This window comes from Oryctolagus cuniculus, chromosome 9 (genome assembly GCF_051225735.1).
Source record: "Oryctolagus cuniculus isolate XC-2025 breed Fujian yellow rabbit chromosome 9, ASM5122573v1, whole genome shotgun sequence".
Taxonomy (NCBI): Eukaryota; Metazoa; Chordata; class Mammalia; order Lagomorpha; family Leporidae; genus Oryctolagus; species Oryctolagus cuniculus.
In genome coordinates, this window is record NC_142875.1 from 99246111 (window position 1) to 99272636 (window position 26526).

The window sequence follows — 26526 nt, forward strand, 5'->3', positions numbered from 1 at the left end:
AGATGTAATGTCAGCCTCCTTTTCTCCTGTCTGGCTCTCTTTCTTTGTTTATGTGAACTGTGTATGGATTTCTGACCTAGATGAAGTTCCTTCTCCCTCAAGAACTACTTTTAGCTTTATTTATAGGGTGGGTCTCCTGGCCATAATCTTTCAGGTTTTGTTTCTTTCTCCTTTTGAAGTGTAATCACTCTGGATCTAGATTTCTAGGTTGGTGTCCCTCCCCCCTTGTATTTTAAACATTTCACCCTACTCTCTCCTTGCTTGTGTGATTCCTGATGATATGTCTTCTGAGATTGTTAACATAGGATGTGTTTTCCCTGTGACTTTTTTCAAGCTTTAGTCTCTTTCTCTTTGGTTTTCTGAAGATTGGGGTATGGTATGCTGAAATGTGGATTTTCAGGTGTTTAGTCTGCTTGCTCTAAGTTTCCTGTTTTTTTTTTTTTAACTTTTATTTATTTATTTATTTATTTAATTTTTTTTTTTTTTGACAGGCAGAGTGGACAGTGAGAGAGAGAGACAGAGAGAAAGGTCTTCCTTTTGCCGCTGGTTCACCCTCCAATGGCCGCCGCTGCAGCCAGCGCACCGCGCTGATCCTGGCAGGAGCCAGGAGCCAGGTGCTTTTCCTGGTCTCCCATGGGGTGCAGGGCCCAAGCACCTGGGCCATCCTCCACTGCACTCCCTGGCCATAGCAGAGAGCTGGCCTGGAAGAGGGGCAACCGGGACAGAATCCGGCGCCCCAACCGGGACTAGAACCCGGTGTGCCGGCGCCGCAAGGTGGAGGATTAGCCTATTGAGCCACGGCGCCGGCTTTTAACTTTTATTTAATGAATATAAATTTCCAAAGTACAGAATATTGATTACAATGGCTTCCCCCCCATAACGTCCCTCCAACCCGCAACCCTCCCCTTATCCACTCCCTCTCCCCTTCCATTCACATCAAGATTCACTTTCGATTCTCTTTATCTACAGAAGATCAGTTCAGCATACATTAAGTAAAGATTTCAACAGTTTGCTGCCACACAGAAACATAAAGTGAAAAATACTGTTTGAGCACTAGTTATAGCATTAAATCTCAATGTACAGCACACTAAGGACAAAGATCCTACATGAGGAGTAAGTGCACAGTGACTCCTGTTGTTGACTTAACAAATTGACACTCTTGTTTATGGCAAGAGCCTAGGGTGATTACTGAGGCCATAAACAAGAGTTTCCTGGTTTAATGATGTATGTCATTAATTTGGAAAAAATCCTCAGCCATTGTTATTTAAAATAGTCTTTCTGTGTCTCTCTTTTCTTTCTAGAATTCCATTTGTATTTGTTTTACCTTTTGAAATTGCTTCAGAGTTCTAGGATGTTCTGTACTGGTTTTTTTTCCCCCTTCCTTTTTCTTTGTGTATTTCAGTTTACTGTTTCTATTGACCTGCCTTTAAGCTCACAAATTCTTTCTTTGGCTGCATCCAATCTACTGATGAGCCCATCAAAGCTGTTCTTTATTTTGCTTATATGTTTTTGATTTCAGCATTTCCTTTCCTTTGTGCTTATTTTACCTATCTGTCCTTGCATGTTGTCTACCTTTCCCATAAGAGCCCTTACTGTGTGTATGTGTTTTTTTTTTTTTTTTTAAGATTTTTTTATTTGAAAGTCAAAGTTACAAAGAGAGAGGGATAGAGAGAGCCTCCATTTGCTAGTGTACTCCCCAGATGGTTGCAATGGCCAGTGCTGGGCCAGACCGAAGCCAGGAGCCTCACGTTTCTTTCAGGTCTCCTATGAGGGTAGCAGGGACCCAAACTCTTGGCCATCCCCTACTGTTTTCCCAGGCCATTAGCAGGGAGTTAGATTCGAAGTGGAACAGCCTGGACAAGAGCCGGCACCCAAATGGGATGCTGGCATTACCACAGACGGTGGCCCTGAGCCCTTAACATATTCATCATAGGTTTAAATTCCCTGTGAGATAATGCCAATATCTGTGTTGAATGTCTAAGTCTAGTTCTGGTGCTTGCTAGATCTCTTGAGATTATGTTGTCTTCTTGCCTTTTAGCATATCATCTAAGTTTTTTTTTTTTTTTAATTGAAAACTGGCTATTGCAACTATTACTTAGATAAATCAGCCTGTTGTGTACTAGTTTGTGGTGGTGGTTGTTAATCCGAGTAGAAGTTAGACTGTATTTAAAGTTTGCTACAGGCACCAGAGGCTTCAGATTCCTCTGGTATCCTTGTTTCCCTTGCTGACTTTGGGCTTCCCTCTTCAGAGAATCTGTATCTTGCAATTCTTTCAGCCATAATTCACTATTCCTATCCTGGAGCTTTTTTATGTAGTGGTGAGGTACAGGGGGAGGGTTAACATTCTATAATTTTGTGATTAAGTCTCAGTATTTTTTAGGCCTGCCTTCCTATATAATCTCTCTCTCTCTCTCTCTCTCTCTCTCTCTCTCTATATATATATATATATAAAATCTTTTTAAAAAAATTAATTCATTTATTAATTTTTATTTGTTGTGATTTTTTTTTTAATTTGAAAGGCAGAAGGACACTGAGAGAGACAAAGAGGGAGAGATCTCTTACTCCCCAAGTGCCTGTAATAGCCAGGACTGAGCCAGGGGAAAGCCAGGAGCCTGGAATTTGATCTGGGTCTCCCACGGGGGTAACAGAGATCCAAGTACTAGAGCCATGACCTTCTGCCTCCCAGGGTGTGCATTACAGGAAGTTGGATTGGAAGCTGAAGCACTTTGATGTGGAATATAGGTGTTCCATGCAGTGTATTAACCACTGTGCCAAATACCCACCGCTGTGTCTGTGCTCTTAACAACCATTTCTTAGCTTTTTTTCTCTGTGATGGGATGGGATTAGACTGGGACCATTGTCCTCCCAGACAGTATAAAGCTCTGGTGAACTCTTTACTCTTAAAAAGTCAGCCTTTGAAAAAAACACAGGAAAACAAAAAGGAAGAGAGAGTGAGAAATAAGCATACCAAAGGAAGCAGCCTTTGGAGTTGACTTTCCCTCTTCCTCTGCCAGAGCAGTGAGACCTTTCTCAGCTTTTCACTTGAAGAAGCTGGGGGAGACCCTAGAATTGTAAAAGCCATGAGAGCATCTCTAACACCGATCCCAGGACTTTGTCACTCTCTTATGTGGCCTCATTCAGCCTCTAGTCATTCTTCAAAATTGGATTTCTATCCTTCAAGGAGGAGTAGCGTCTCTGAGTCTCTGGACTTGCTTACCTCTCCATTTTTGGGGGGAGACAGTTTTCCCTGTGACCTTCATTTTCTAGTGGATCCAAGACAAGTCATTCATTTTCAGATTGTATAGCGTTTTGTTGTTATAAGGCCAAGAGTAATGACTTGCAATCTTTGCATGTTGGAGGTGAAGTTATTGTGGTTTTCCATGTGGAACAGACTTACTCGTTATTACTTCATGAAAATATTTAAATGAATGTTGCCATTTAGAATTAAATCTAAAATATTAAAAACCCCTGATTTATTGCATATATTTGAGAATCAGATGTTGTTTTTGTAAATATCACATAAATATACATGAAATTAGTAAGCTAATTGTCCCCAGGAATTTGAGAGTAAATCTTACAAGTCTATGAATTAATAATATGCCTGTCTTGTACAGCTTTTTAGTTCTGTTACTCATATACGTCAAATATATATAAAGCTTTATTTATGTATTTGAAAGGCAGAGTTACAGAGAGTGAGAGAGAGATCCTCCATCTACTGATCTACTCTTCAAATGACCACAATGGCTGGGGTTGGGCTGGGCCAAAGCCAGGAGCCAGGAACTTCCTTTGGGTCTCTCACATGAGTGGCAGGAACCCAACGAGCTGGGCCATCCTTTGCTGCTTTTTCCAGGTTATTAGCAGGGAGCTGGATCGGAAGTAGAACAGCTAGGACTCCAACTGGTGCTCATTTGGGATGCTGACATCCCATGCAGTGGCTTTATCTGCTGTGCCACAGTGCTGGCTCCAATCATACATATTTTAATTTGACATGTGTGAAATGCGAAAGAACAAAATCTTTGCCTCCAGTGTATATGTATTGAGGATTTAAATACTTTTGTTTCATATGAGCAGCAGTGAGGTGGGTGGGGGCGATAGAGAGCAAGCTCTTGTCCACTGGTTACTCTCCAAATGTCCACAATGGTTTGCACTGGGCCCTGGAACCAGGAGCTGGGAATACATTCTAGGTCTTCATGTGAGTGGCAGGAACTCAATTACCTGAGCCATCATCACTGCCCCTCAGTTCTATGTCAGCAGGAAGCTGGCATTGGGAGTGGAGCCAGGATTGGAGTCCAAGCACTACCACATGGGATGCAGGCATTCTAACTGCTAAGCTAAATGCCCTCTTCTGTGTTGAGGTTTTAGTAATGTACAAGGTAGTCAGTTTCCTCTAGAAAAATGCCTGAGAATGGAAACTTATCTTTTGACTAAGTATTTTAAGGAGGACTGTTAGTTATTAAGTTAATTTTTCTTGTCCAAAGGTGATTTTTTATAAGTATATTGTTATTTTATTGAGGTTTGTGGCTTTTGCTTATGAGTAATCTTGTCATCTTCATACTCTTCATACTCTAAAAGAAAACTGTGAAGAATATCCACATTTTCAAAGCACAGATTAATGAACAATTAGAATTTAAGAGATCGAATAGGTGAGAGGTGATTAAAGACATGAAAGTAAATAGCTTTATCCAGAAAATATCTTTCCGACTGATGCTATGATGGACATAAGAAATACTTACATCTTGAATTAAACGTCATGTTCCGCAATTTAGAAATCCATATTATAGAAATGTTTATAATACTTATTTGAAAATACATTTTTATATAGTTTGTAATGGTTTTTTATAAAGTTTTAGAGGTCTTTGAAACTATTTGATATTCTTCTTGATCATCCTGTGCTACGTTTAACCTTGTTCTCACATTTTATTATTATTTTATCCTCTCAGTCACTCTTTTTTATTTATTTGACAGGTAGAGTTATAGACAGTGAGAGAAAGAGACAGAGAGAAAGGTCTTCCTTCCGTTGATTCCCTCCCCAAATGGCTGCTATGGCCGGTGCTGTGCCGATCCAAAGCCAGGAGCCAGGTGCTTCCTCCTGGTCTCCCATGTGGGTGCGGGGGCCCAAGCACCTGGGCCATCCTCCACTGCCCTCCCGGGTCACAGCAGAGAGCTGCACTGGAAGAGGAGCAACCAGGACTAGAACATGGTGCCCATATGGGATGCCTTTGCTGCAGGCAGAAGATTAACCAAGTGAGCCATGGTGCTGGCCCCAGTCACTCTTGTATTGTTATCATTTAGGCCAATGAACCACTTAAAATCAAAAGGAAATTAGCCCTTCCTTCCTTCCTTCCTTCCTTCCTTCCTTCCTTCCTTCCTTCCTTCCTTCCTTCCTTCCTTTCTTTCTTTCTTTTCTGTCTCAGGCAGAGTTAGACAGTGAGAGAGAGACACAGAGAGAAAGGTCTTCGTTTTCCTTTGGTTCACCTCTCAATGGCCGCTGCGGCCGGCGCACCACGCTGATCCAAAGCCAGGAGCCAGGTGCTTCCTCTTGGTCTCCCATGCGGGCGCAAGGCCCAAGCACTTGGGCCATCCTCCACTGCACTCCTGGGCCACAGCAGAGAGTTGCACTGGAAGAGGAGCAACAGGAACAGAATCCGGCATCCCAACCGGGACTAGAACCCGGGGTGCCGGCGCTGCAGGTGGAGGATTAGCATAGTGAGCCATGGCGCCTGCCTCATTGTTTCTATATATTCATTCTTTGAACAAATAGTTGAATGTCATTTACCAGGCACTGATGATACAGTGGTGGACATGAGGGCTGTTGCTTGGTCATATAGAGTTCGTAGTCTCTGTCCAGGAAGACAGGTGCTGAAGCCGTGATGCTAGCAGAGCACAGGGCGTGGGCAAGCTCATGTCAGTGAACTCATCAAGGTCGCGGTTAGGGAAGACCTCCTCACAGAAGTGACATTTACTAAGCTGAGACCTCAGAGGAAGGACTCAGCAGCACGTATGAAGGTCCAGAATGCTGATATGCAGTAATTATATATGTGGAATTATAAATAATATAAGTTGCAGTAAATTATTACAAGTCAGAGTTACCTCAGTGGCACTGAGCAGCAGTAGGCCTTCAGGTTTGCTTACAAAGTACTCTTGTGCCCCGGACTCAAAGCCCCTTTCTGCTGCCATTTCATCCAGCTTTTTTGTGTGTGTGTGTTTGCTGGGGATTTTCTTCTGCTTTTGTTTGCATCTTTAGTCACTTCCTCGTTACCCCTCCCCAGCCCTTTGCACACACACCCTGTATATACATAGGGTCTGTTTTCTGTAAAACATCACCTCGTGCTGTTCTCCCTATTCTGTCTCCCTCATTCCTTTTCTGTTAGACATACTAGATTTAAGAAGTATCTGTAGCCCTCTGCAAATGAAGGAATAACTGCTACAGGAGTTTCCCTCCTACTATCAACTCAAAAACTGGCAAATCAATGTGCAGCAACTGAATTTAGACCCTGGACAACAGTTAGTGCAGAACAGTGATCTCTTTTTACCTGCAAAATTTGAGCATGGTTTTTATTTCTTAAAATAGACTCCATAAGTTGAACGCTAAGGAAGCCAGACATTTTAAAAAATACTTTTTCATCACGTTTTAAGCCTTCAGTACATTAACTTGGTAAAGGACTCAATCTTAAAAGAATGGGTATTACTCCTACAAAATGCTTAGCGTTTACTTAAACACGTCTCATTTATTCAAGAAACTTTGTATCGGAGCTTTCTGAAGTACTTTTTAAGATTATTTGTCCTTTAATAATTTGCAAACTAAAACTGTACTGTTTTCCATGAAAGAAGGAAAAATAAAACATCTTAATCTTAACCTAAATGCAGTCCACCTGCAGAACTTGAGAGACTCAGGAGGCAAATTAAGGGCTTGAGAATTAGTTTTATATAATGGAAATTGTTTTAAAATGCATGTACAATATAACAGAATCCTGAATAAATTTTTTTCTGTCATTTTTAAATGTGTTTCTTGATAGCTGACTTCATTTGTTCCATGTTGTTTTGTAAAACTGTGAATCCTTGCATTAGGATTTTGCCCTGTGTGATAACCATTTTCTTAACTTAATTCCATTTTTATAGCACCACACTTGGTATATCTGTATGATTTTAGATACTCAGGACCGTGTAAATCACAAAGTTGTCACACAGTATACAGAAGAAGGACATGGAAGTGTGAATCCAGTGGGAATTAGGTCTCAGCACTGGTGCCTTTGCAGTAAGACCAGCAAGGAATCGCTGGTGGTGCCTTTTGATACTGTCTTAGGGAGATCAGTAGCAGTTGAGTGGCTTGTCAGTTCACCTCACTAAACTCTGAAGCCTCTCTTAGCTTATGATTTTTGGCCTAATACTAAATATTCAGGAATGTAGGTTTTTTTTTAAACCTAGGAACCTTTTATTTAAGATATATAAACTATATATATATATATATATATATCTTTTTTATGGTATACAAACTATATACAAAATTAGAAATTTGTGCATTTCGTATATACAAATTTTGGATTCTTCCAACTGTACCCTCCTTCCCACCTCCACTCCCACCTTTCTTCCTCTTCCTTCCCCACTTCCCCATTCCCATTCTTACTTTTTACACAGATCTAATTTCAGTAAACTTTATACTCATAAGATTAATCCTACACTAAGTAAGGAGTTTTTATAAAAATCTAATCCGCTTGGAACCTAAGACAGTTACTTTTCCATTTGCTACTTTTGTCTGCACAGTACCATTGCCCCTCTGCTGGTTCCACATCTGTGGTTTCAACTATTTGAAGTATGAAGAAACCGTATACTGGATGGGAATAGACTTCTTCCCTTTTGTGTCATTGTTCCCTAAACAGTACAGCATAACAACTATTTACATAGCATTGGCATTATTATTAGGTATTATAAGTGAGAGCTGATTTTCAAGTATAAGAGTAGATTCTGTAGGTTATAATTAAATGCTGTGTCATTTCATTAAAGGACTGAACTTCCTCAGAGTTTGGTATCTGCAGTGGGTCATGAAAACAATCTCCAAGGATAACCAAAATGACTGTAATTAAGCAGAGTGATGCCTTAAATATTGAAGGCTAGTTATTAGGTATTTAGTAATACTCTGTTTAAATTGAACTGTTCTTTGTGTCATGATTTGCTTCCAGCTACCGTTATGTGTATCTGGTAATATTTGAACACTTTTCTTTGTAGGCACATGAGGCAACCTTGGAAGCAAGAGCCAGTCCGGAGATGAGTGATCGAATACAGCAGTTAGAGAGAGAGATTTCCAGGTACAAAGATGAATCCAGCAAGGCTCAGGCCGAAGTTGACCGTCTCTTAGAAATCTTGAAGGAAGTGGAAAATGAGAAGAATGACAAAGATAAGAAGATAGCTGAGTTGGAAAGGTAAGAAAAACAGGAAGCTGAATGAAGCTCACTTGGTTTGCCAGGTTAGAAGAATGGTTTTAAAACTCTGTACCTTTTCTCAGTATACCTGCCTCTGAATTTATTTTCCTGAAGGCTTGGTGTTATTTTACCAACTGCTTATTATTTTAGGTCAGTGTGAATCCTTTGTTGCAGTCTCCAAAAGAAAGCACAGAATGGGAATAAATGGGGAAGCTGTGGGCTTCAACATAATGGATTAGCAAATGAGAACATATTCATTAAGAAATCAAAGCTTTCTACTGGCTAATCAAGACAGTCAACTAGATGCTTGCTTTTTTTTATTTTTATATATAATGAGCAAATGTTTTTCAAGTAGAAGGAGTTAATATTTTATCATTGGTGTAGACCTTTTTTGTTGAGCTGATACCCTCTTGAGCTATGAGGTCTTAGACTTTTCATGGTTTGCATTGTGGAGGAGCAATATGTTACATCAGTGGATAAACCAGAATTAGAAAGTCAGACATTTTGAGGACAATTTAGGAGAATCAGAGGTGATTTTTATGGAACTCTGACTTTGAATTCTTCAAAGCTATTTTTGGGCAGGTCCAACCATTCAGCTCTCTTAGAATTTTTTTTATTATTATTACCATATTTGATACTAACTAAGGATGAGGCATATGCCTATCTCATGAGCTCTTCTTTTACATGTACTTTAACGTACCTTCTCCAGTGTGTAGGAACAACTCTTATGTTAGAACTTCGTTAATCACCACAGTCTTCTGCACAGCCAGAAAGACTGACAGTGACACAGGAAGTTCCTCATCTGTGTAGCTCCTTGGGGATTGACCCTAAGGAATACTTTATCTTCAAGTTCTTAAAGATTTAGAACTATTAGATAACTTTCATAAATTGTTCACTAAGGTTTAAACTTCGGGGGCTTGCATGTGGACTTGATATTTTCCTGTAAAGTTGTTTTACCCTGATCTATCCCCATGGAATTTTGATCTTTCAGAAATCAAAACAACAAAGTCTTTGCCTTACAATTAGTTCTCCTTCACCGAAAGTATGAATCACATGGAATGATTACCTGCCTGCTTGTTTCCTTTTATTTTTATGTTTTCTCTATTTCTGAATGAGGCAAATTAATACAATTCTTTAAATCAAAATTTAGAAATTACCAGAGCCTCAAAATCATATTATAGGGGCCAGCACTGTGGCATAACGGATAAAGCCGTTATGTGTACCCGGAGTCCTGGCTACTCCACTTCTGATCCAGCTCTTTGCTGTGGCCTGGGAAAGCAGTAGAAGATGGCCCAAGTCCTTGGGTCCCTACACTGGCTCCTAGCTTTGAATCGGCAGTTCCTGCCATTGCAGCCATTTGGGGAGTGAACCAGGAGATAGAAGACCTCTCTCTCTGTGCCTCTGCCTCTCTCTAACTCTGCCTTTCAAATAATAAATTAATTAATTAATCATAAAAAATCAGATTATATATTAGGGGCTTCCAAGAGTTCATGGAAAATTCATGTCATCTTTTCTTTAGAAAAAAAAGTTTCATTAATGTGCTTTTATTTATTTGAAAGAGCAGCAGGGAGAGACAGACCAGAGAAAGATCTTCCACCTACTGTTTTACTTCCCAAATGCTTGCAACAGGCAGGGCTGTATCAGGCTAAAGCCAGAAGCCCAGAACTCAATCTGAGTCTCCCACATGGGTGGCAGGGAACCAAGTACTTGAGTCAGCTCATCTGCTGCCTCTTAGCCTGTGCATTAGTAGGAAGCTGGATCAGAAGTGGAGCAGGGGCTGGAACTGAGGCACTTTGGTGTGAGATGAGGCTATCCCAAGCGGTGTCTTCATGCTCGCTCGAAAGTTCTCTTTCAGTTTCATTTTCCATGAACTCTTTGAAGACCCCTGGTTTGTTTTTGAATGTCTTCATCTCTGCCCTGCACCCTTTTCCCAAAACACGTGCACAAGCCTGCCCACACACACGCATACATGTGCACACACACCCACAGCCTTATGTGTTAGTATGATGAATACTCCTTTTGCTTTTGTATGGTCCTGAAATCAGCAGCAATACTCCATAGAGGCTGAAATATGATACTTTTTATTGATAAGTAGCCTCCTACTAAGTATATTTCAGAAAAGAAATTGCTTATGAAAGTTTCATAAAGTTTGGTTTCTTTTTTAAAAATATTTATTTATTTATTTGAAAAGCAGAGTTACAGAGAGGCAGAGGCAGAGAGAAAGAAAGAGAGAGATGAGCCGGCGCCGTGGCTCAATAGGCTAATCCTCCACCTTGCGGCGCCGGCACACCGGGTTCTAGTCCCGGTCGGGGCGCCGGATTCTGTCCCGGTTGCCCCTCTTCCAGGCCAGCTCTCTGCTATGGCCAGGGAGTGCAGTGGAGGATGGCCCAGGTGCTTGGGCCCTGCACCCCATGGGAGACCAGGAAAAGCACCTGGATCCTGGCTCCTGCCATCGGATCAGCGCGGTGCGCCGGCTGCAGCGGCGGCCATTGGAGGGTGAACCAACGGCAAAGGAAGACCTTTCTCTCTGTCTCTCTCTCTCACTGTCCACTCTGCCTGTCAAAAAAAAAAAAAAAAAAAAAAAAAGAAAGAGAGAGAGAGAGAGAGAGAGGTCTTGCATCTGCTGGTTCATTCCCCAAATAACCACAAGGGCTAGAGCTGAGCCAATCTGAAGCTGGGAGCCAGGAGCACTTGGGCCATCTTCTACTGCTTTCCCAGGCCATAGCAGGGAGCTAGATGGGAAGTAGAGTAGCCGAGTCTCAAACTGGTGCTCATATGGGATGCTGGAACTGCAGGCAATGGCTTTACCTGCTGTGCGACAGCACCAGCATCAAAGTTTGATTTCTTATATGAGAAATCTACATTTGAAATTGTTTGCTGTTCCAGGCAGCTTGCTTGGAAAACATTTTGGATTCATTTTTGGCCCCAATACAGATTTTAGGAGATGGATATTATTTGAAACAGAATAGGAAACGGGACTAATTCTGCATGTGACATTCAGAGCACACCAAATAGCAGTTTTTTTAGTTGCTCTGTTTCTTCTATTTTGAGAAAGAGTTATAAATGGTCTACTCTTTCCAAAGAATGTACAGGTTGGGAAGAGTCCTATATAGTTCTGTCCTGTGGTCACGCAGTGTTGTAATTGACACATTTCTTGGCTGCTATTCCAAAGCAAAACAAAACAACAAATAGACAGAAAAGCCCAGTTGTTAACTCAGTTCCAACTCCCATTTTCTTTTTCTTTCATCAAGGTTAGGAATGTTCTTTTTGGCTTTACTGGAAACTCTTTATTTCCAAAGTTCCCTGCTCTCATGGGATTTATCTTTTTGTCCCATCTTGACCTAAGATCAGTAGCAAAAATGGCTATATTTAGTATTATGACTTGCTTAGAAGCTAAGTTAGATTTTAATTTCACTTATGCCCTTGAGTGCCATTTTTATAAACTGAGCTCTAGGAAATAATCGGTACATTGTATGTCAGAGATGGTTGGGATTATATTATGGTTTTTGTTTTCTGATGTAGAATTGAGGTGCATGTATATGGCTGTTGTGTTTTTTACTAACCATTTGTTTCTTATGTTGCCATTCCACTATTTCCTGTGTGTGGATGTCTGTCTGTAATTTATCATTTTGAGTTTCCTCACCTTTCTTTTGATTTATCTTACCGTGGTCCTGTTCCATTGGGGTGTTTGGTGTCTGCGTTTATATGTGTTTCCCTTCTGCCCCTTGGCCATGCTGTTTCTCAGAAAGCCAGTTTCCCGCAAATTGTACCCTCCACGCCAGGTTTCTATCCCTGCACCGTCAGGGGGGTTTGTTTGGGACTTCCTGGGAAAGTGAGTGTAATGTAAAGCTACAGTCTTGTACTACAGTGAATTGCTACTGCTGCTGTTGCTGCTGCTGGGGCTTGCTGGGAATTTTGCTTGATCAGAATTAAAGAACAGCCAGTTATATGTCACATTGAACCTTGTCTTTTTTGGATAAACTCAGTTTGTATTCTGTGTGGTAAAGTTTTGATAGTTCTAGTTATATATTTTTTTATTTATTTTACTTACTTGAAAGGGAGTGTTGCAGAGACGGGTATTGAGTGGGGTTCCACTTTTCAGGTGGCTGGAGCTTGGGCCAGGCTGAAACCAGGAGGCAAGAGCTTCATCCAGGTCTCTTGTGTGGGTGTAGAGACCCAAGCACTTGAGCCATCTTCTGCTGCTTTCTCAGGTGCCTTAACAGGGAGCTGCATTGGAATTAGAGCAGCTGGGACTTGAACTGGAACTCATATGGGATTCTGGCATTGCAGGCTGTGGTTTAACCTTCTACACCACAATGCTGGCCCCTAGTTATGTTTTAGTCCTTGTTTCTTTATATACTAAAGATCAGTATATGCCAAGTATATGCCTTTTTTGTGTGTGTGTGGTGGTGCTTGTTCTGAAATGCCCTATACATAGCCCCTTAACTGATGTATCTGTAGTGCCACGTGTAATTGTAGAATTCATTTCTAAAGGGTGTTCAACATCCTTCTAAATGCAGGAGCAAAAGGGAGCAGGGACTATTGCAGTGATTCAACTCAAGAAAATTCCTAGTGTCTTCTGCATTTCATCGTATTTCTTATGTGAAATTGAAAGGCTTAGATCACATCATAAAGAATTTTCAGACCCGTTCTTTGTAGGTTTGAGAAGTAACCAGTATTCCTTTTCTGTGTTGGCTGTTACAGAAAATAGTAGTTGCTGTCAGAAAGTGATTATTTTGACTTATAATTATGCTTCTATTTTAGCTCTGTTACCTTTTTTATTACCTAAATGACTGATGAATTGAGAGGTTAGTGTTTGCAGCAGAAATCCTCAATTTTGCTATGGGGTTTATTTTGATTAAATTCAACATGCCATTCAGAAACCTGTATTCTAGAGGATAGCAACAATCTCCTAATCTTCATACAATTTTTTAAATTATTTATTTATTTTAAAGATTTTATTTGTTTATTTGACAAGTAGAGTTACAGACAGTGAGAGGGAGAGACAGAGAAAAAGGTCTTCCATCCACTGGTTGACTCCCCAGATGGCCACAACAGCCGGAACTGGGCCGATCTGAAGCCAGGAGCCAGAAGCTTCTTCTAAGTCTCCCACACGGGTGCAGGGGCCCAAGGAGTTGGGCAAACTTCTGCTGCTTTTCCAGGCCATAGCAAAGAGCTGGGTTGGAAGAGGAGCGGCTGAGATTAGAACCGGTGCCCATATGGGATGCTGGTGCTGCAGGTGGAAGATAAACTTACCGGGCCACAGCACTGGCACCCAAATTATTTATTTTTTAAGAAAGTCAGAGAGACAATTCCTACCCACTGGTTAACTCCACAGACGCTCTGACGATGGTTCTGGGCTGGGCTGCAGTCAGGAACTGGGAACTCAATCCAGGTCTCCCATGTGACTGGCAAGGACCCAACCACTTCAGTTCCTTGCTGCCTCCCAGGGTGCTCGTTAGCAGGAAGCTAGCTCTAATCAGGAACTGCAGCTGCGTATTGAACCCGGGTACTCCACTGTGGAATGTATGCAACTTAACCAGTATCTGTTTTTTTTCTTAAATATTTATTTGTTTATTTGAAAGGCAGAGTTACAAAGAGGCATAGGCAGAGAGGAGAGAGGTCTTCCATCTGCTGGTTCATTACCCAAATGGCTGAAATGGCCCGAACTGGGCCAGTCCAAAGCCAGGAGCTTCATCTGGGTCTCCCACATAAGTGCAGGGGCCCAAGCAATTGGGCCATCTTCCACTGTTTTCACAAGCCATAGTAGGGAGCTGGCCCAAAAGTGGAGCATCTGGCACTGCAGGCGGCAGCTTTACCCACTACACCACAGCGCCAGACCCTAAGCAGCATCATAAGTAAGGCTAGGTACCTGCTTCTGATTTTCATATAATTTAGGTATGAAGAATTGGCTTTGGTTTATCAAAGTTAGGGATTTTCAGTGATCTAAAGAATAATAGAATCTGTTATTGTATGATGCAAAGAAAATGAATAAAAAATGTAGGTTTACTATATTTCCTTAGTTAAGGAATTAAGAACTGGGATTTTAATGATTACAGATCCTATTTTGGGGGTGTATTTTAAAATTTAGTAGACGATTTAGTGATTATTTATGAGATAGTCAAGAAAGCTCCATCTGATAAGGTGATGTTTGAGCAGACATTTGAAGGGTCTTTGTTCTTTGTTTTTTTTGTTTTGTTTTGTTTGTTTGTTTGTTTTGACAGGCAGAGTGGACAGTGAGAGAGAGAGAGAGAGAGAGAAAGGTCTTCCTTTTGCCGTTGGTTCACCCTCCAATGGCCGCCGTGGCCGGTGCGCTGCGGCCAGCGCACCGCGCTGATCCGATGGCAGGAGCCAGGTACTTATCCTGGTCTCCCATGGGGTGCAGGACCCAAGCACTTGGGCCATCCTCCACTGCACTCCCTGGCCACAGCAGAGAGCTGGCCTGGAAGAGGGGCAACCGGGACAGAATCTGGCACCCCGACTGGGACTAGAACCCGGTGTGCCGGCACCGCAAGGCGGAGGATTAGCCTAGTGAGCCGCGGTGCCGGCCTTATTTCTTTTTTTTAAGATTTATTTATTTAAAAGGCAGAGTTACTGACAGAGATCTTCCATCCACTGGTTTACTCCCTAATGGGGACTAGAAATAGGTAGATCTTGATTCATTTAAGCCAGTCAGGACAATGGCATTCTCCTTTCTAGTGACTGACTACATGCTGTTCATAATGCACGAATGATTTGAAGGAAAGACCACTTCAAGGCTTCTGGGAGTGATTTTCTAATAGAAACAGTTGCAAAAAGAAAGGCGACTCCTTTCTTTTGTGTGTGGATATGATGCCCAGAACTGCCACGGCTGCCTTCTACCCGCTTGACATGATGACAGCATCCAGAATATGACAGTCGAGAAAACCACTGAGAAACATAGCTAGAATCCAGATAGACTTCTGTTGAAACTGCCTCTAAACTTATGTGAGATAGTATGTTTTCTTTGTTTAAAATAATTTTCATTTATTAAGTTTTATTTATTTGTAAGCCAAAGACAGAGATCTTCCATGTACTAGTTTACTTCCCAAATGTCTGCAGATGTTGGGGCTGGGCCAGACGAAAGCCACAAGCCTGGAATTCAATTCAGGCCTCCCACTTGAGTGGCAGGGACCCACATACTAGAGCCATGACCTGCTGCCTCCCAGGGTGTGTGTTAGCAGGACGCTGAAATCGAAGTGGAGCCAGAACTCAAACCCAGGCAGTCTGATATGGGATGTAGGCACCAAATGCCCACCCTGGTAGTGTGTTTTCTTGTTGTTTAAGCCTGTTTGAGTCAGGAGTTTCTGTTATTTTGTAGCTCGACATTTTTAAACTGATACAGCTAATGATATACCTACTTCTTCCTCTGGTTTTTTTTTTTTTCCTGTAATAGAAGCAATCATTTTGAAAAGAGTTAAACATTTTGTCTTTGTCAAACAGCAATTAAAGCCAGCTGTCAGAGCAGTAGCAGGCCTTTAGCAAGGTTAAGGCTTCTTTGTCTGCCTATACCTTCTGAATCACATAATGATTACCATATTCTAATTACTTCCCCACTATGCCTATTTTGGTTCTTTTAAAAAGAGACAGTATTTTGAAGGTACCTAATAAAGCAGTCATAAAATACTGTATTCCACTATTAGTTTCAGATAAGTCCATACAGGTTTCAATCCTACTCTCCTTTTCTTTTAGTTTTTAGTAGTCTCTACGCTATCCCAACCCCCACCCAGATGCCTGAAACAGAGCTCTTCCTTTCATCTTTGGCAAGGGACACATATAGCAGACTGTGTCCCCACCCAGGAGGATACATTGAAATGCCATATTTCATTTTGTTTGGATAGAGTGAACAGTTCATTTACTGTCCTAAAGTAGAAGCATTCAAAAGCAAACTGGCACATATATTTTGGGTAGAGATTTCATGTAGGAACTCTGCAAGTCTTGTGTTTTGTTTTTAGTGTATCAGATAGAAACCTTTCTAAGAAAGATACGATGTGATTTGTATGATTGTTTTATTTGTTAATTTTAGCTTCCCTGGCTTTTTTTTTTTTTTTTTTTTTTTTTTTTTTTTTTTTTTTTGACAGGCAAAGTGGACAGTGAGAGAGAGAAAGGTCTTCCTTTGCCATTGGTTCACCCTCCAATGGCTGGCGCACTGTGGCCGGCGCACCGCGCTGATCCGATGGCAGGAGCCAGGAGCCAGGTGCTTTTCCTGGTCTCCCATGGGGTGCAGGGCCCAAGCACTTGGGCCATCCTCCACTGCACTCCCTGGCCACAGCAGAGAGCTGGCCTAGAAGAGGGGCAACCGGGACAGAATCTGGCACCCCGACCGGGACTAGAACCCGGTGTGCCAGCGCCGCAAGGCGGAGGATTAGCCTAGTGAGCCGTGGTGCCGGCCTGCTTCCCTGGCTTTTTTTTGTTTTTGGGAAGGGTTCTTACATAGATTTTTGTTTTACAGATGAGACTGAGGACCAGAGATGTTAAATGGCTGGTCCAATGTTAAATAGAAGATAGCAGAGTTGTGTCTAATAAGTCCAGTGTCTTGTCTCTGCTTCCTTTTCTCCTTTGGAATGTCCTCTGTTCAGTTTTCATTGATGACCTCGCCTCCTAGAAGGGAAAGGGGTACACAGATAATTTTTTTTTTAATTTTTTAAAAGATTTATTTATAATTTATTTGAAAGTCAGAGTTCCACATAGAGAAAAAGAGAGGCAGAGAGAGAGAGAGAGAGAAAGAGAGAGAGAGAGGGAGAGAGGTCTTCCATCCACTGGTTCATTCCCCAGTTGGCTGCAATGGCTGGAGCTGTGCCAATCCAAAGCCAGGAGCCAGGAGCTTCTTCCGGGTCTCCCATGTAGGTGCAGGGGCCCAAGGACTTGGGCCATCTTCTACTGCTTTCCCAGGCCACAGCTGAGAGCTGGATCAGAAGTGCAGCAGCCTGGAGTCGAACCAGCGCCCGTATGAGGTGCTGGCACTGCAGGCAGCAGCCTTACCCGCTATGCCACAGTGCTGGCCCCTACCCAGAAAATTCTGAGGCTTTTCACTTGAGGATTTTGCTAGAATTCCATCTTACAGGACAGTGCTTTCAAGGTGGCATGTGGCTTGCTTTGCTTCCAGTTGTTTGTTTTCCCTGCATGTGTGACCCTTAGCTGTTCTGTCAATCTAGACTTGATTCAGAGCGGGTGTTTCTGACCTCAGGAGACTAAAATTCCAGCAATACAGCACCTCTAGTTATTTCTTTTATAGATGATGTGAGCCCAGGCATTCTTCCATAGTTTGTCCAATAGCTGGAAACTCCAGTAATGAGGTTGCAATTTCTTCAGGTCCAGTTGAGCTGTCCTGGGAGGTAATACATAATATACCCCGGGTTTGACCATCCCAATTAAAGTGAGCCCTAGGATATAGGAGTAGCAAGAGAAGGGACTTACTGAACTTTGAACTTTTAAGTCTTTGTTCTTCTAATTTTTGGCTTGGAAGGTTGTTTGGGTAGAAGGCTGATAAGTAATTTTGGATTTTGGATAGCTAATTTTAGGTTCCCAAACTCCATAGTATAGGTAGAGGTAAAGAATTGAGGAGGAAGCCAGGATGTTATACTGCTGCTACGGTTATTTTTGAGGAGGACAAGAAATCGAGACTTTGATTTTGTGTATAATCAGCCTGTGAGAAGTTCTAATCGAGGAAATATGGCTTTTCTACTTTGCAGTGGTTAATCATATCCTCCTTGTTGACCATCATTTCCAGACATCATCTAGATCTACTAGTTCTAGGCTTTTACATCAGGATTAAACTTGAATTCTGTGAACAACAAGAAAACCAAACATGCACTATATAAAATTGTTTTTAAAGGAACTATATTATAAGTTATAAACAACTGGCTTTGTTTAAAAAGTGATATATATTCTTAAGCTTTGGGCTTCTAATTTTTTTTAAAAGCATGCGTGTTTCCTAGTTTGTTTCTTTTTCTTTCTTTCTTTCTTTCTTTTTTTTTTTTTGACAGGCAGAGTGGATAGTGAGAGAGAGAGACAGAGAGAAAGGTCTTCCTTTGCCGTTGGTTCACCCTCCAATGGCCGCCGCAGCCGGCGCACTGTGGCCGGCGCACCGCGCTGATCCGATGGCAGGAGCCAGGTGCTTTTCCTGGTCTCCCATGGGGTGCAGGGCCCAAGCACCTGGGCTATCCTCCACTGCACTCCCTGGCCACAGCAGAGAGCTGGCCTGGAAGAGGGGCAACCGGGACAGAATCCGGTGCTCTGACCGGGACTAGAACCCGGTGTGCCGGCGCCGCAAGGCGGAGGATTAACCTATTGAGCCGCAGCGCCGGCCCATTTTTCCTTTCTTAGTGATAGCTAATGTATTGTTGCTTCTCCTGTCTTGGGTGAATTGATGTCGAAGATGTACACAAAAATAGTGAATTAATTTTTTGTTGACTATGGGAGTGGAAGAAAGTTGTATTTTTTTAAAGATCTGTTTTGATTTATTTGAAAGAGTTACAGAGAGAGGTATAGACAGAGAAAGGTCTTCCATCTACTGGTTCGTTCCCCAAATGGCCGCAACTACCAGAGCTGGGCCAATCTGAAGCCAGGAGCCAGGAGCTTCTTCTGAGTCTCTGACATGGGTACAGGTGCCCAAGGACTTGAGCCGTCCTCTGCTGCTTTCCCAGGTGCATTAGTAGGGAACTGGATTGGAATTGGAGCTATCAGGACTCGAACTGATGCCCATATGGGATGCTGGTGCTCAAGCTGGGGCCTTAACCTCCTGCGCCACAGTGCTGGCCCCAGAAAATAGTATTTTTAAATTAGCATTGTATAGTTTATTTTAAATGTGCATGTAACCAAATGAATATATTTACTATTCTTTTTTTTATTTTTTTATTCTTTTGATAGGCAGAGTGGACAGTGAGAGAGACAGAGAGAAAGGTCTTCCTTTGCCGTTGGTTCACCCTCCAATGGCCGCTGCGGCCAGCGCACTGCGGCCGGCACACCGTGCTGATCCAATGGCAGGAGTCAGGTGCTTCCTTCTGGCCTCCCATGAGGGTGCAGGGCCCAAGCACTTGGGCCATCCTCCACTGTACTCCCTGGCCACAGCAGAGAGCTGGCCTGGAAGAGGGGCAACCAGGACAGAATCCAGCGCCCCGACCGGGACTAGAACCCGGTGTGCCGGCACCGCAAGGCGGAGGATTAGCCTAGTGAGTCGCGGCGCCGGCCAAATATATTTACTATTATAATTAGATATTTGACTCTTTTATTTACATCCTGAGTTTGTTTATTCAGGTTGACCTAAAAAGTTACTTTTGGACTTTCTCATTGGGAAAATAAGCTTTATGTTTATTTTTTACTGGTATAACATTATGTTGAAGCATCTATGGCATGTGGTAACCCGAAAATGTAAACCTAGGTGTTTAGTTTTCAGATTTTTAAGTGTTTTTCATTAAAGAAATCCTGAATTGATACTCTCCTTAATGTCCTCTAAGATAAATCATCTGGATATTAAACTGTAAATTATTTTGAATATACACAGCTGTATAATATAAGAGGAAAATGGTTGCTAAGAATTTCCTTACTTTCAAGTTTATAGTTATGTACCTTTTAAGTATTTATTTTTATTTTTTATTTATTTGAAAGGCAGGGAGACAGAGGGAGAGAGATTGTCCATCTGATGGTTCATTCCCCAAAAGACCCAAACAGGCAGGGCTGAGCCAAACTGAAACCTGAAGCTAGAAACTTAATCCAGATCTCCCATATGAGTAGCAGGGACCCAAGTATTTGACCCATCACCTGCTGCCCTCCAGAGTGAGCTTTAGCAAGAAGCTGGACTTGGAAATACAGCTGGAACTTGAACCCAATCACTCAGATACAGGATTCAGGTGTCCCAAGTGACTGCTTAACCCACTGTGCCACATGCCTGCCCCCTGGTCTATGATGTACAATATCAGAGAGGATGCTCTTAAGGTAGTTAGAGTAGAAGAGAAATGGCTGGGGCTGTTGGTGTGGTTGTAAGGAATCATATAAACTGTGTTGCTTGATGGAGTATGATCTGTATTTTAAAAAATGAAGAACAGAAACAGGAAGAAAGATGTTAAAGTATTACAGCTGAAGATGACTGATTCTTTATCTGATCCTGCTTGCTTCAGCTTGCTTTCAGGGGAAGCTGCTTGTTTCTTGCTTCTTCTTCCTTGATCAATTTCACTGATTTCATTTAATAGAAGACTAAATTACATAGCTTTACATAGTCACTTCTATTATGTCATCTGCCCAAAGTTCCTTGTGGACACAGCACTTGATAATTTGTCACTTTCATCTTAGAAGAATTGGTGTAAATTAAAGTAGTGGCTACTTGAATTTTTCACTTAAAAATATAAACACTGAAGTCAGATAATTATTTCATGGGTGAATTTTTTTCTCTCAAATTTATTTCTAAGAGCTATACTTTGATGTGGAAGTGAAAATATGATTCATGTGCAGTAACATAGGTAAAAAGATGATTAAAGTTACTGTGTTAGCAGGGATAAGCTCAATATTTATTTCATGGATTTACCAGTCTTGTCCTAAAGCCTTGCATCTGAGAGAGTTCAGTTAATGTCATTGTTGATCTAAAATTATTCTAATTTCCTTTGTCATAATCAACCAAAATACAAAAGGTCATTGGGAACAATCCATTAAAGATTGACCTTTTTGCCATTGAACACTATCTGTTTTTTTACCTTGTTTTATATATGCAGAGGTCCATGGTTTTTTATAGATCCCTCAAGAAATCCAGAACATAGGAAGTAGGCTCCAGTGAGATATCAGCAGACCCACATTCTTATGCTGGATCTGTATCTATGAGCAAGTCATTTGGATTCTGTGTTGAGTTTTCATCTTATATAATGAGAATAATAAATCTTGTCCACCTCACCTTTATAATTTTAAAATTTTATGACTTTTAAAACTTTGGTTTTAAGTATGTAGTAGATTAGTCTTTTGCAACAAATCATTAAGGATAGGAAACATTGCAGTACAAATTGAAGTGGTACTTAGATTTAAGAAATAAACTTTTCTTTTAAATATTCTTCAATTAAAAATTAGATCACAAAGATAATCCGGATGGCACTGGCCATTAGATTTTTAACTATTCAGAGAATGCTAACAATTTCAGTGAAATTGATTAAATTTTAAAGAGAAGCATATTGCCTGTTACACATGGCAATAATGAACCATAGGGACTTCCTGCTAGGTAGCAATATTAAGCATGGCCACTTTGCTTCTCCTGCTGCTAAGCAACATTGGAAATGAATTGAGTTTATAGAGCTGTATATTCTTATTCATTATTGCTTTTGGATTCCACCATTTGAGGATTTTGCTGGATTTAAATTGAGAAATAATTGGTTGTGGCTAATGAAAAATATTATTATGTTTTATCCTTTGAGACAGTGTTTTCAAATAAATTAGAGTTCTATATGCTACAGAGAAACTGAAGCTGTCAATTTTTTTCTGCTTTTGCTTTTGGATAACTTGGATCCTCTTAATGGAAGGTCAGTTATAAGGCAGGTGTCTATAGAAGTAAGCTAAGTTGTGAAATCACTCCATGCTACTTCTATTTATTTATATTGTATTATTTTTTAAAGATTTGTTTATTTGAAAAATAGAGTTAGAGAAAGAAGGAGATACACAGGGAGAGAATTCTTCTACCTGATGTTTCACCTACCAAATGGCTGCAACAGTCACGGCTGATCCAGGTTGAAGCCAGGAACCAGGATCCTCATCCAGGTCTCCCACATGTGTGTGGGGTCCCAAGGACTTGGGCCATTTTCCAGTTCTTTCCCAAGAAAGCAGGAAGTTGTGTCAGAAGTGAAGCAACCAAGGATGCCAGCATTGCAGGCAGCAGCTTAACCTGTTATGTCATGATGCCGCCCCCTCCATACTACTTTTAGCTACTTAAATGAGAAGGGGCTGGCTAATTTTCTGTATTTTCTTTAGTGTTTAAGAAATTGGTTGTTTTCCTGTCTCAGGAAATAGTAAATTTTAGACAAAATTTTTTCCTTTGGAAGCTTTCATGAAAGTACAATGGTGTAATCTAATAAGAAAAATAGCTTGCTGAGAGTTGAAAATTAGAAATTACTTTTTGTAGCACCTGTGTAGAATCTATGTGATCCTATCCCTTTCTGTAACCCTGTGCTTTGTGTTTTGTCTGTGTCTGTGATTAATATATTTCTGAATAGTGTCCTTATTAACTCTTTCTAACTTTCTCTTTCACGTTTTCTTCCTGGATTTGCTGTTTTCTTCAGTCTCACCTCAAGGTCAGTATGCTTTTACTAAAATGAAGATATTGTGATGGAACATTGTTTACCAACATTCTCTTGAATTCTGTGAGGGAACCGAAATGATAGAATATATTCCAGGAAAGAGATTTTAGAAATGGAGTTTTATGTGCATAACGTGAAAATTATTAGAGTTATCAGGAGAGCAGATTCAAAATATATTCAGAGAACAAGAATCAGACTGCCCATTTTACACAGAAATGGAGGGAAAAGCCAGCAGGAGAATGAGGAGGGAAAAAATTGTTTTAATTTAATTAAAATATCATCAGAAACGTTCTGGGTGTTAAGCTGGGGAAATGCAGTAAAAATGATGGAGGGAAAGTTACTGCAGTCAACCTGTGAATTATTTTGTTTTAGTTGGTGATTCTGTGATCAAAAGCAACAGCCACTAACTGCCGTGTGTATGAGAGAGCATTTTGGTAGAAGCTTCACATATTTTGTTTAGCATTGATGCAACTATGTGGAAAGGTTTAAATTTTTTTTTTTTTTGGTGAAAAACACAAGTGCAGAGCCAATTGAGTACTTTGCTTATCTTCGGTAATAAGTATATAGCAAGAGAAGCTGCCTAAAGTAATCAGAAACCTGCATTTTTATAGTTATTTCACATATGAGCCATGACAGTGTAAATTACAGAATGAGAATTATTTCTTCTTTTTCAAAAATTTATTTTTATTTGGAAGTCAGAGAGAGAGAGAGAGAGAGATATTGAGAGATCTACTGGTCTACTCCCTGAATGCCCACCATAACCAGTGCTGGGCCAAGCTGAAGCCAGGAGCCAGAAACTTCATGTGGTTCTCCCAGGAAGCTGGGTCAGAATCACAGGAGCCAAGACTTAGACCAGCACTCCAGTAGGGGATGCAGGCTTTGCAAGCATCAGTTTAACTTGCTGCACCACAACATCTGCCCTAAAGTGTGGGAATATATGATAGGTTTCAGAAAATGAACTTGTTAATACCATGTACATTTTACATAGCAACTTTCTACTAATAATGACAGCATACATCTATTTGCTGTTTATAGAAGCATCCATTTCTTTGAATCTTTTAGTTAACATATGGGTTGCAGAGGGCAGATTATTATTCTGCTGAAGAACTAAATTAGGAAACATGTTTCTTCAGGGACAACCAACCAATTGAGGATACTTAGATTTGAAGCCAGATTTTCTCATTTCAACCCAGGGTTCTTTATATTATATGAACTCTAGTCTAGGAGGTAAAGTAACAGCTGTGGAGCCCCAGATTGTTGGGATTTTCTTGGGTAGATTTCTCACTTAAAAGTTTTCTTGTTGGGGCTGGCACTGTGGCACAGTAAGTTAATCCTCTGCCTGTGGTGCCAGCATTCTACATATGTGCCTGGTTCAAGTCCTGGCTGCTCCACTTCTGAGCCAGCTCTCTGCTATGGCCTGGGAAAGCAGTGGAAGGTGGCCCAAGTCCTTGGGCCCCTGCACCCACGTGGGAGACCTGGGAGAAGCTCCAGGCTCCTGGCTTATGATCAGCCCAGCTCCAGACTGGCCCAGCTCTGACCATTGCGGCCATTTGGGGAGTAAACCAGCGGATGGAAGACCTCTCTCTCTCTCTCGCTGTCTGTAAATCCACCTGTCAAATAAGTAAATAAAATCTTAAAAAAAAAAAAAAGTTTTCTTGTGGTTGGCATTGTGGCATAGTGGTTGTAAGCCAGTACCTGCAATGCTAACATCTCATTTGGATGCCAGTTCAAGTCTTGGCCACTCCACTTCTAATACAGCTCCCTACTTGCTACTGCTCCTGGGAAAGCAGTGGAAAATGGCCCAAGTGCTTGAGCCCCTGCAGCCACCTGGGAGACATGAAAGAAGCTCCTGATGTATTTAAAACTTGCCCAATTCAGTGACTTTGTCTTGGGCCTATTTGACCCATCTGGGGTGTTTAATATTATTATTATTTCTCTTCCCTGTATAAACTTTTTGTTTTTTGTAGTTTGTGTACATTGTTTTCTGTTAGATCTCTTAATGCTTTATTGACAATTTTCAGTGAGTTTCACATTTTTTTTAAAGATTTTTTTATTTGAAAGTCAGAGTTACAGAGAGAGGGAGAGATCTTCCATTTGCTAGCTCACTCCCCAGATGGAAACAACGGCCAAGGCTGAACCAGGCAGAAGCCAGGAGCCAGGAGCTTTTTCAAGGTCTCCCATGTGGGTGTAGGGGCCCAAACATTTGGGCCATCCTCCACTTCTTTCTCAGGCCATTAGTAGAGCTGGATTGGAATTGGAGCAGCTGGGATACAAACTGGCACCCATATGGGATGCTGGCATCACAGATGTTGGCTTTACCTGCTACTCCACAGTGCCGGCCCCACACATCTTTTATGTGTTTCTTAACTCATAGTGTTTCTCATGCTCTTTTACTTTTTTTAAAGAGATTTATTTATTTAGGGACCGGCGCTGTGGTGCAGCGGGTTAACGCCCTAGTCTGAAGTGCCAGCATCCCATATGGGCGCCGGTCCAAGACCCGGCTGCTCCACTTCTGAGCCAGCTCTCTGCTATGGCCTGGGAAAGCAGTAGAAGGTGGCCCAAGTCCTTGGGCCCCTGCACCTCTGTGGGAGACCTGGAGGAAGCTCCTGGCTCCTGGCTTTGGATCAGCGCAGCTCCGGCCATTGCAGCCAGTTGAGGAGTGAACCAGCAGATGGAAGACCTCTCTCTCTCTCTCTCTCTCTCTCTCTCTCTCTGCCTCTCCTTCTCTCTCTGTGTAACTCTGACTTTCAAATAAATAAATGAATCTTTTAAAATTAAAAGATTTGGGGCCAGTGGCGCAGTGGGTTAACGCCCTGGCCTGAAGTGCCTTTCAGATAAATAAATCTTTTTTTAAAAGATTTATTTTATTTATTTGAAAGGCAGAGTTATGGAAAGAAGGAGAGATAGGGAGAGATCTTACATCTATTGAGTCACTCCCCAGATGGCTGCAATATCCAGGGCTGGGCCAAGTCAGAGTCAGGAGCTTTATCTGTGTGGCAGGTGCCCAAGAACTTGGGCCATCTCTTCTACTGCTTTCCCAGGTTCATTTCAGGGAGCTGGATCGGAAGGGGAGCAGCTGGGATGTGGACCTGCCCCCATATGGGATGCAGGTGCTGCAGACATTGACTTAGCTATGCCACAGCACCAACCTCTCTCATGTTCTAAAGTACCTTTTCATCCGCATTATTGATACTCAGTCTTGTTAGCATCAAGGACTTCTTAGGTTTATTTTGTTTTTTATAAATTTTTATAGAACCTGCATTTCAAATAAGCTGTATTCATTAAAGAAATCTACAGTATTTACAATAAAAATAGCAAGCACAAAAACTGCATTTAAAATAATTTTCCCATTTTCTACTCTAAATATTTTATCCACATATTACATTAAAAATTATGGTACCTCTTAAGTAATTCTATTATGGGAAAATCTGAAAACATTTTTCTTCTAGTTGAAAAATATCATGAAGTCTTTTGCCTTGGAAAACCTTCATCTCTAATTTGAGCTTCTAGCTGACTCATATTTTTAGTGGGAAGTTTTATCATTGTCCCATATTTTGTCTTTTGCATGACTGGTTTGTTCTCAGTCTCTGTAAGTGATACCCCATGTAAAGTTCCAGAAGAATTTATCTTTGAAAACCATGGGTATACAGATAATTCTGTGACTTATAAGTATGTTAATCATCATACTATAATTTGGTTCATTTTGTAACTTGACCCTGCAGTAAATGCTGTTAAAACTATACTTATTTCTAAGTAAGTTTATTTTCCAGGGAATACAAAATAAAAACAAATTTCTTTTGTTCTGGTGGCGAAGATCATCTTTT

At 41.3% G+C, this 26526-nt stretch overlaps 1 protein-coding gene across 13 annotated transcripts in view; it reads left to right on the forward strand.

Moving 5' to 3' along the window:
- ERC1 (ELKS/RAB6-interacting/CAST family member 1) overlaps nt 1-26526 on the forward strand; it is a 522480-nt gene that overhangs the window by 181036 nt on the left and 314918 nt on the right. For all 13 annotated transcript variants that reach the window (XR_016213449.1, XR_016213450.1, XR_016213451.1 and 10 more), the window contains one exon: nt 8224-8417. Coding sequence is in view for 10 of the 13 variants with exons in the window: in XM_089304491.1 (XP_089160617.1) it covers nt 8224-8417 (194 nt within the window). In the remaining 3 variants the exon portion in view is untranslated. The remainder of the gene's footprint in view (nt 1-8223; nt 8418-26526) is intronic.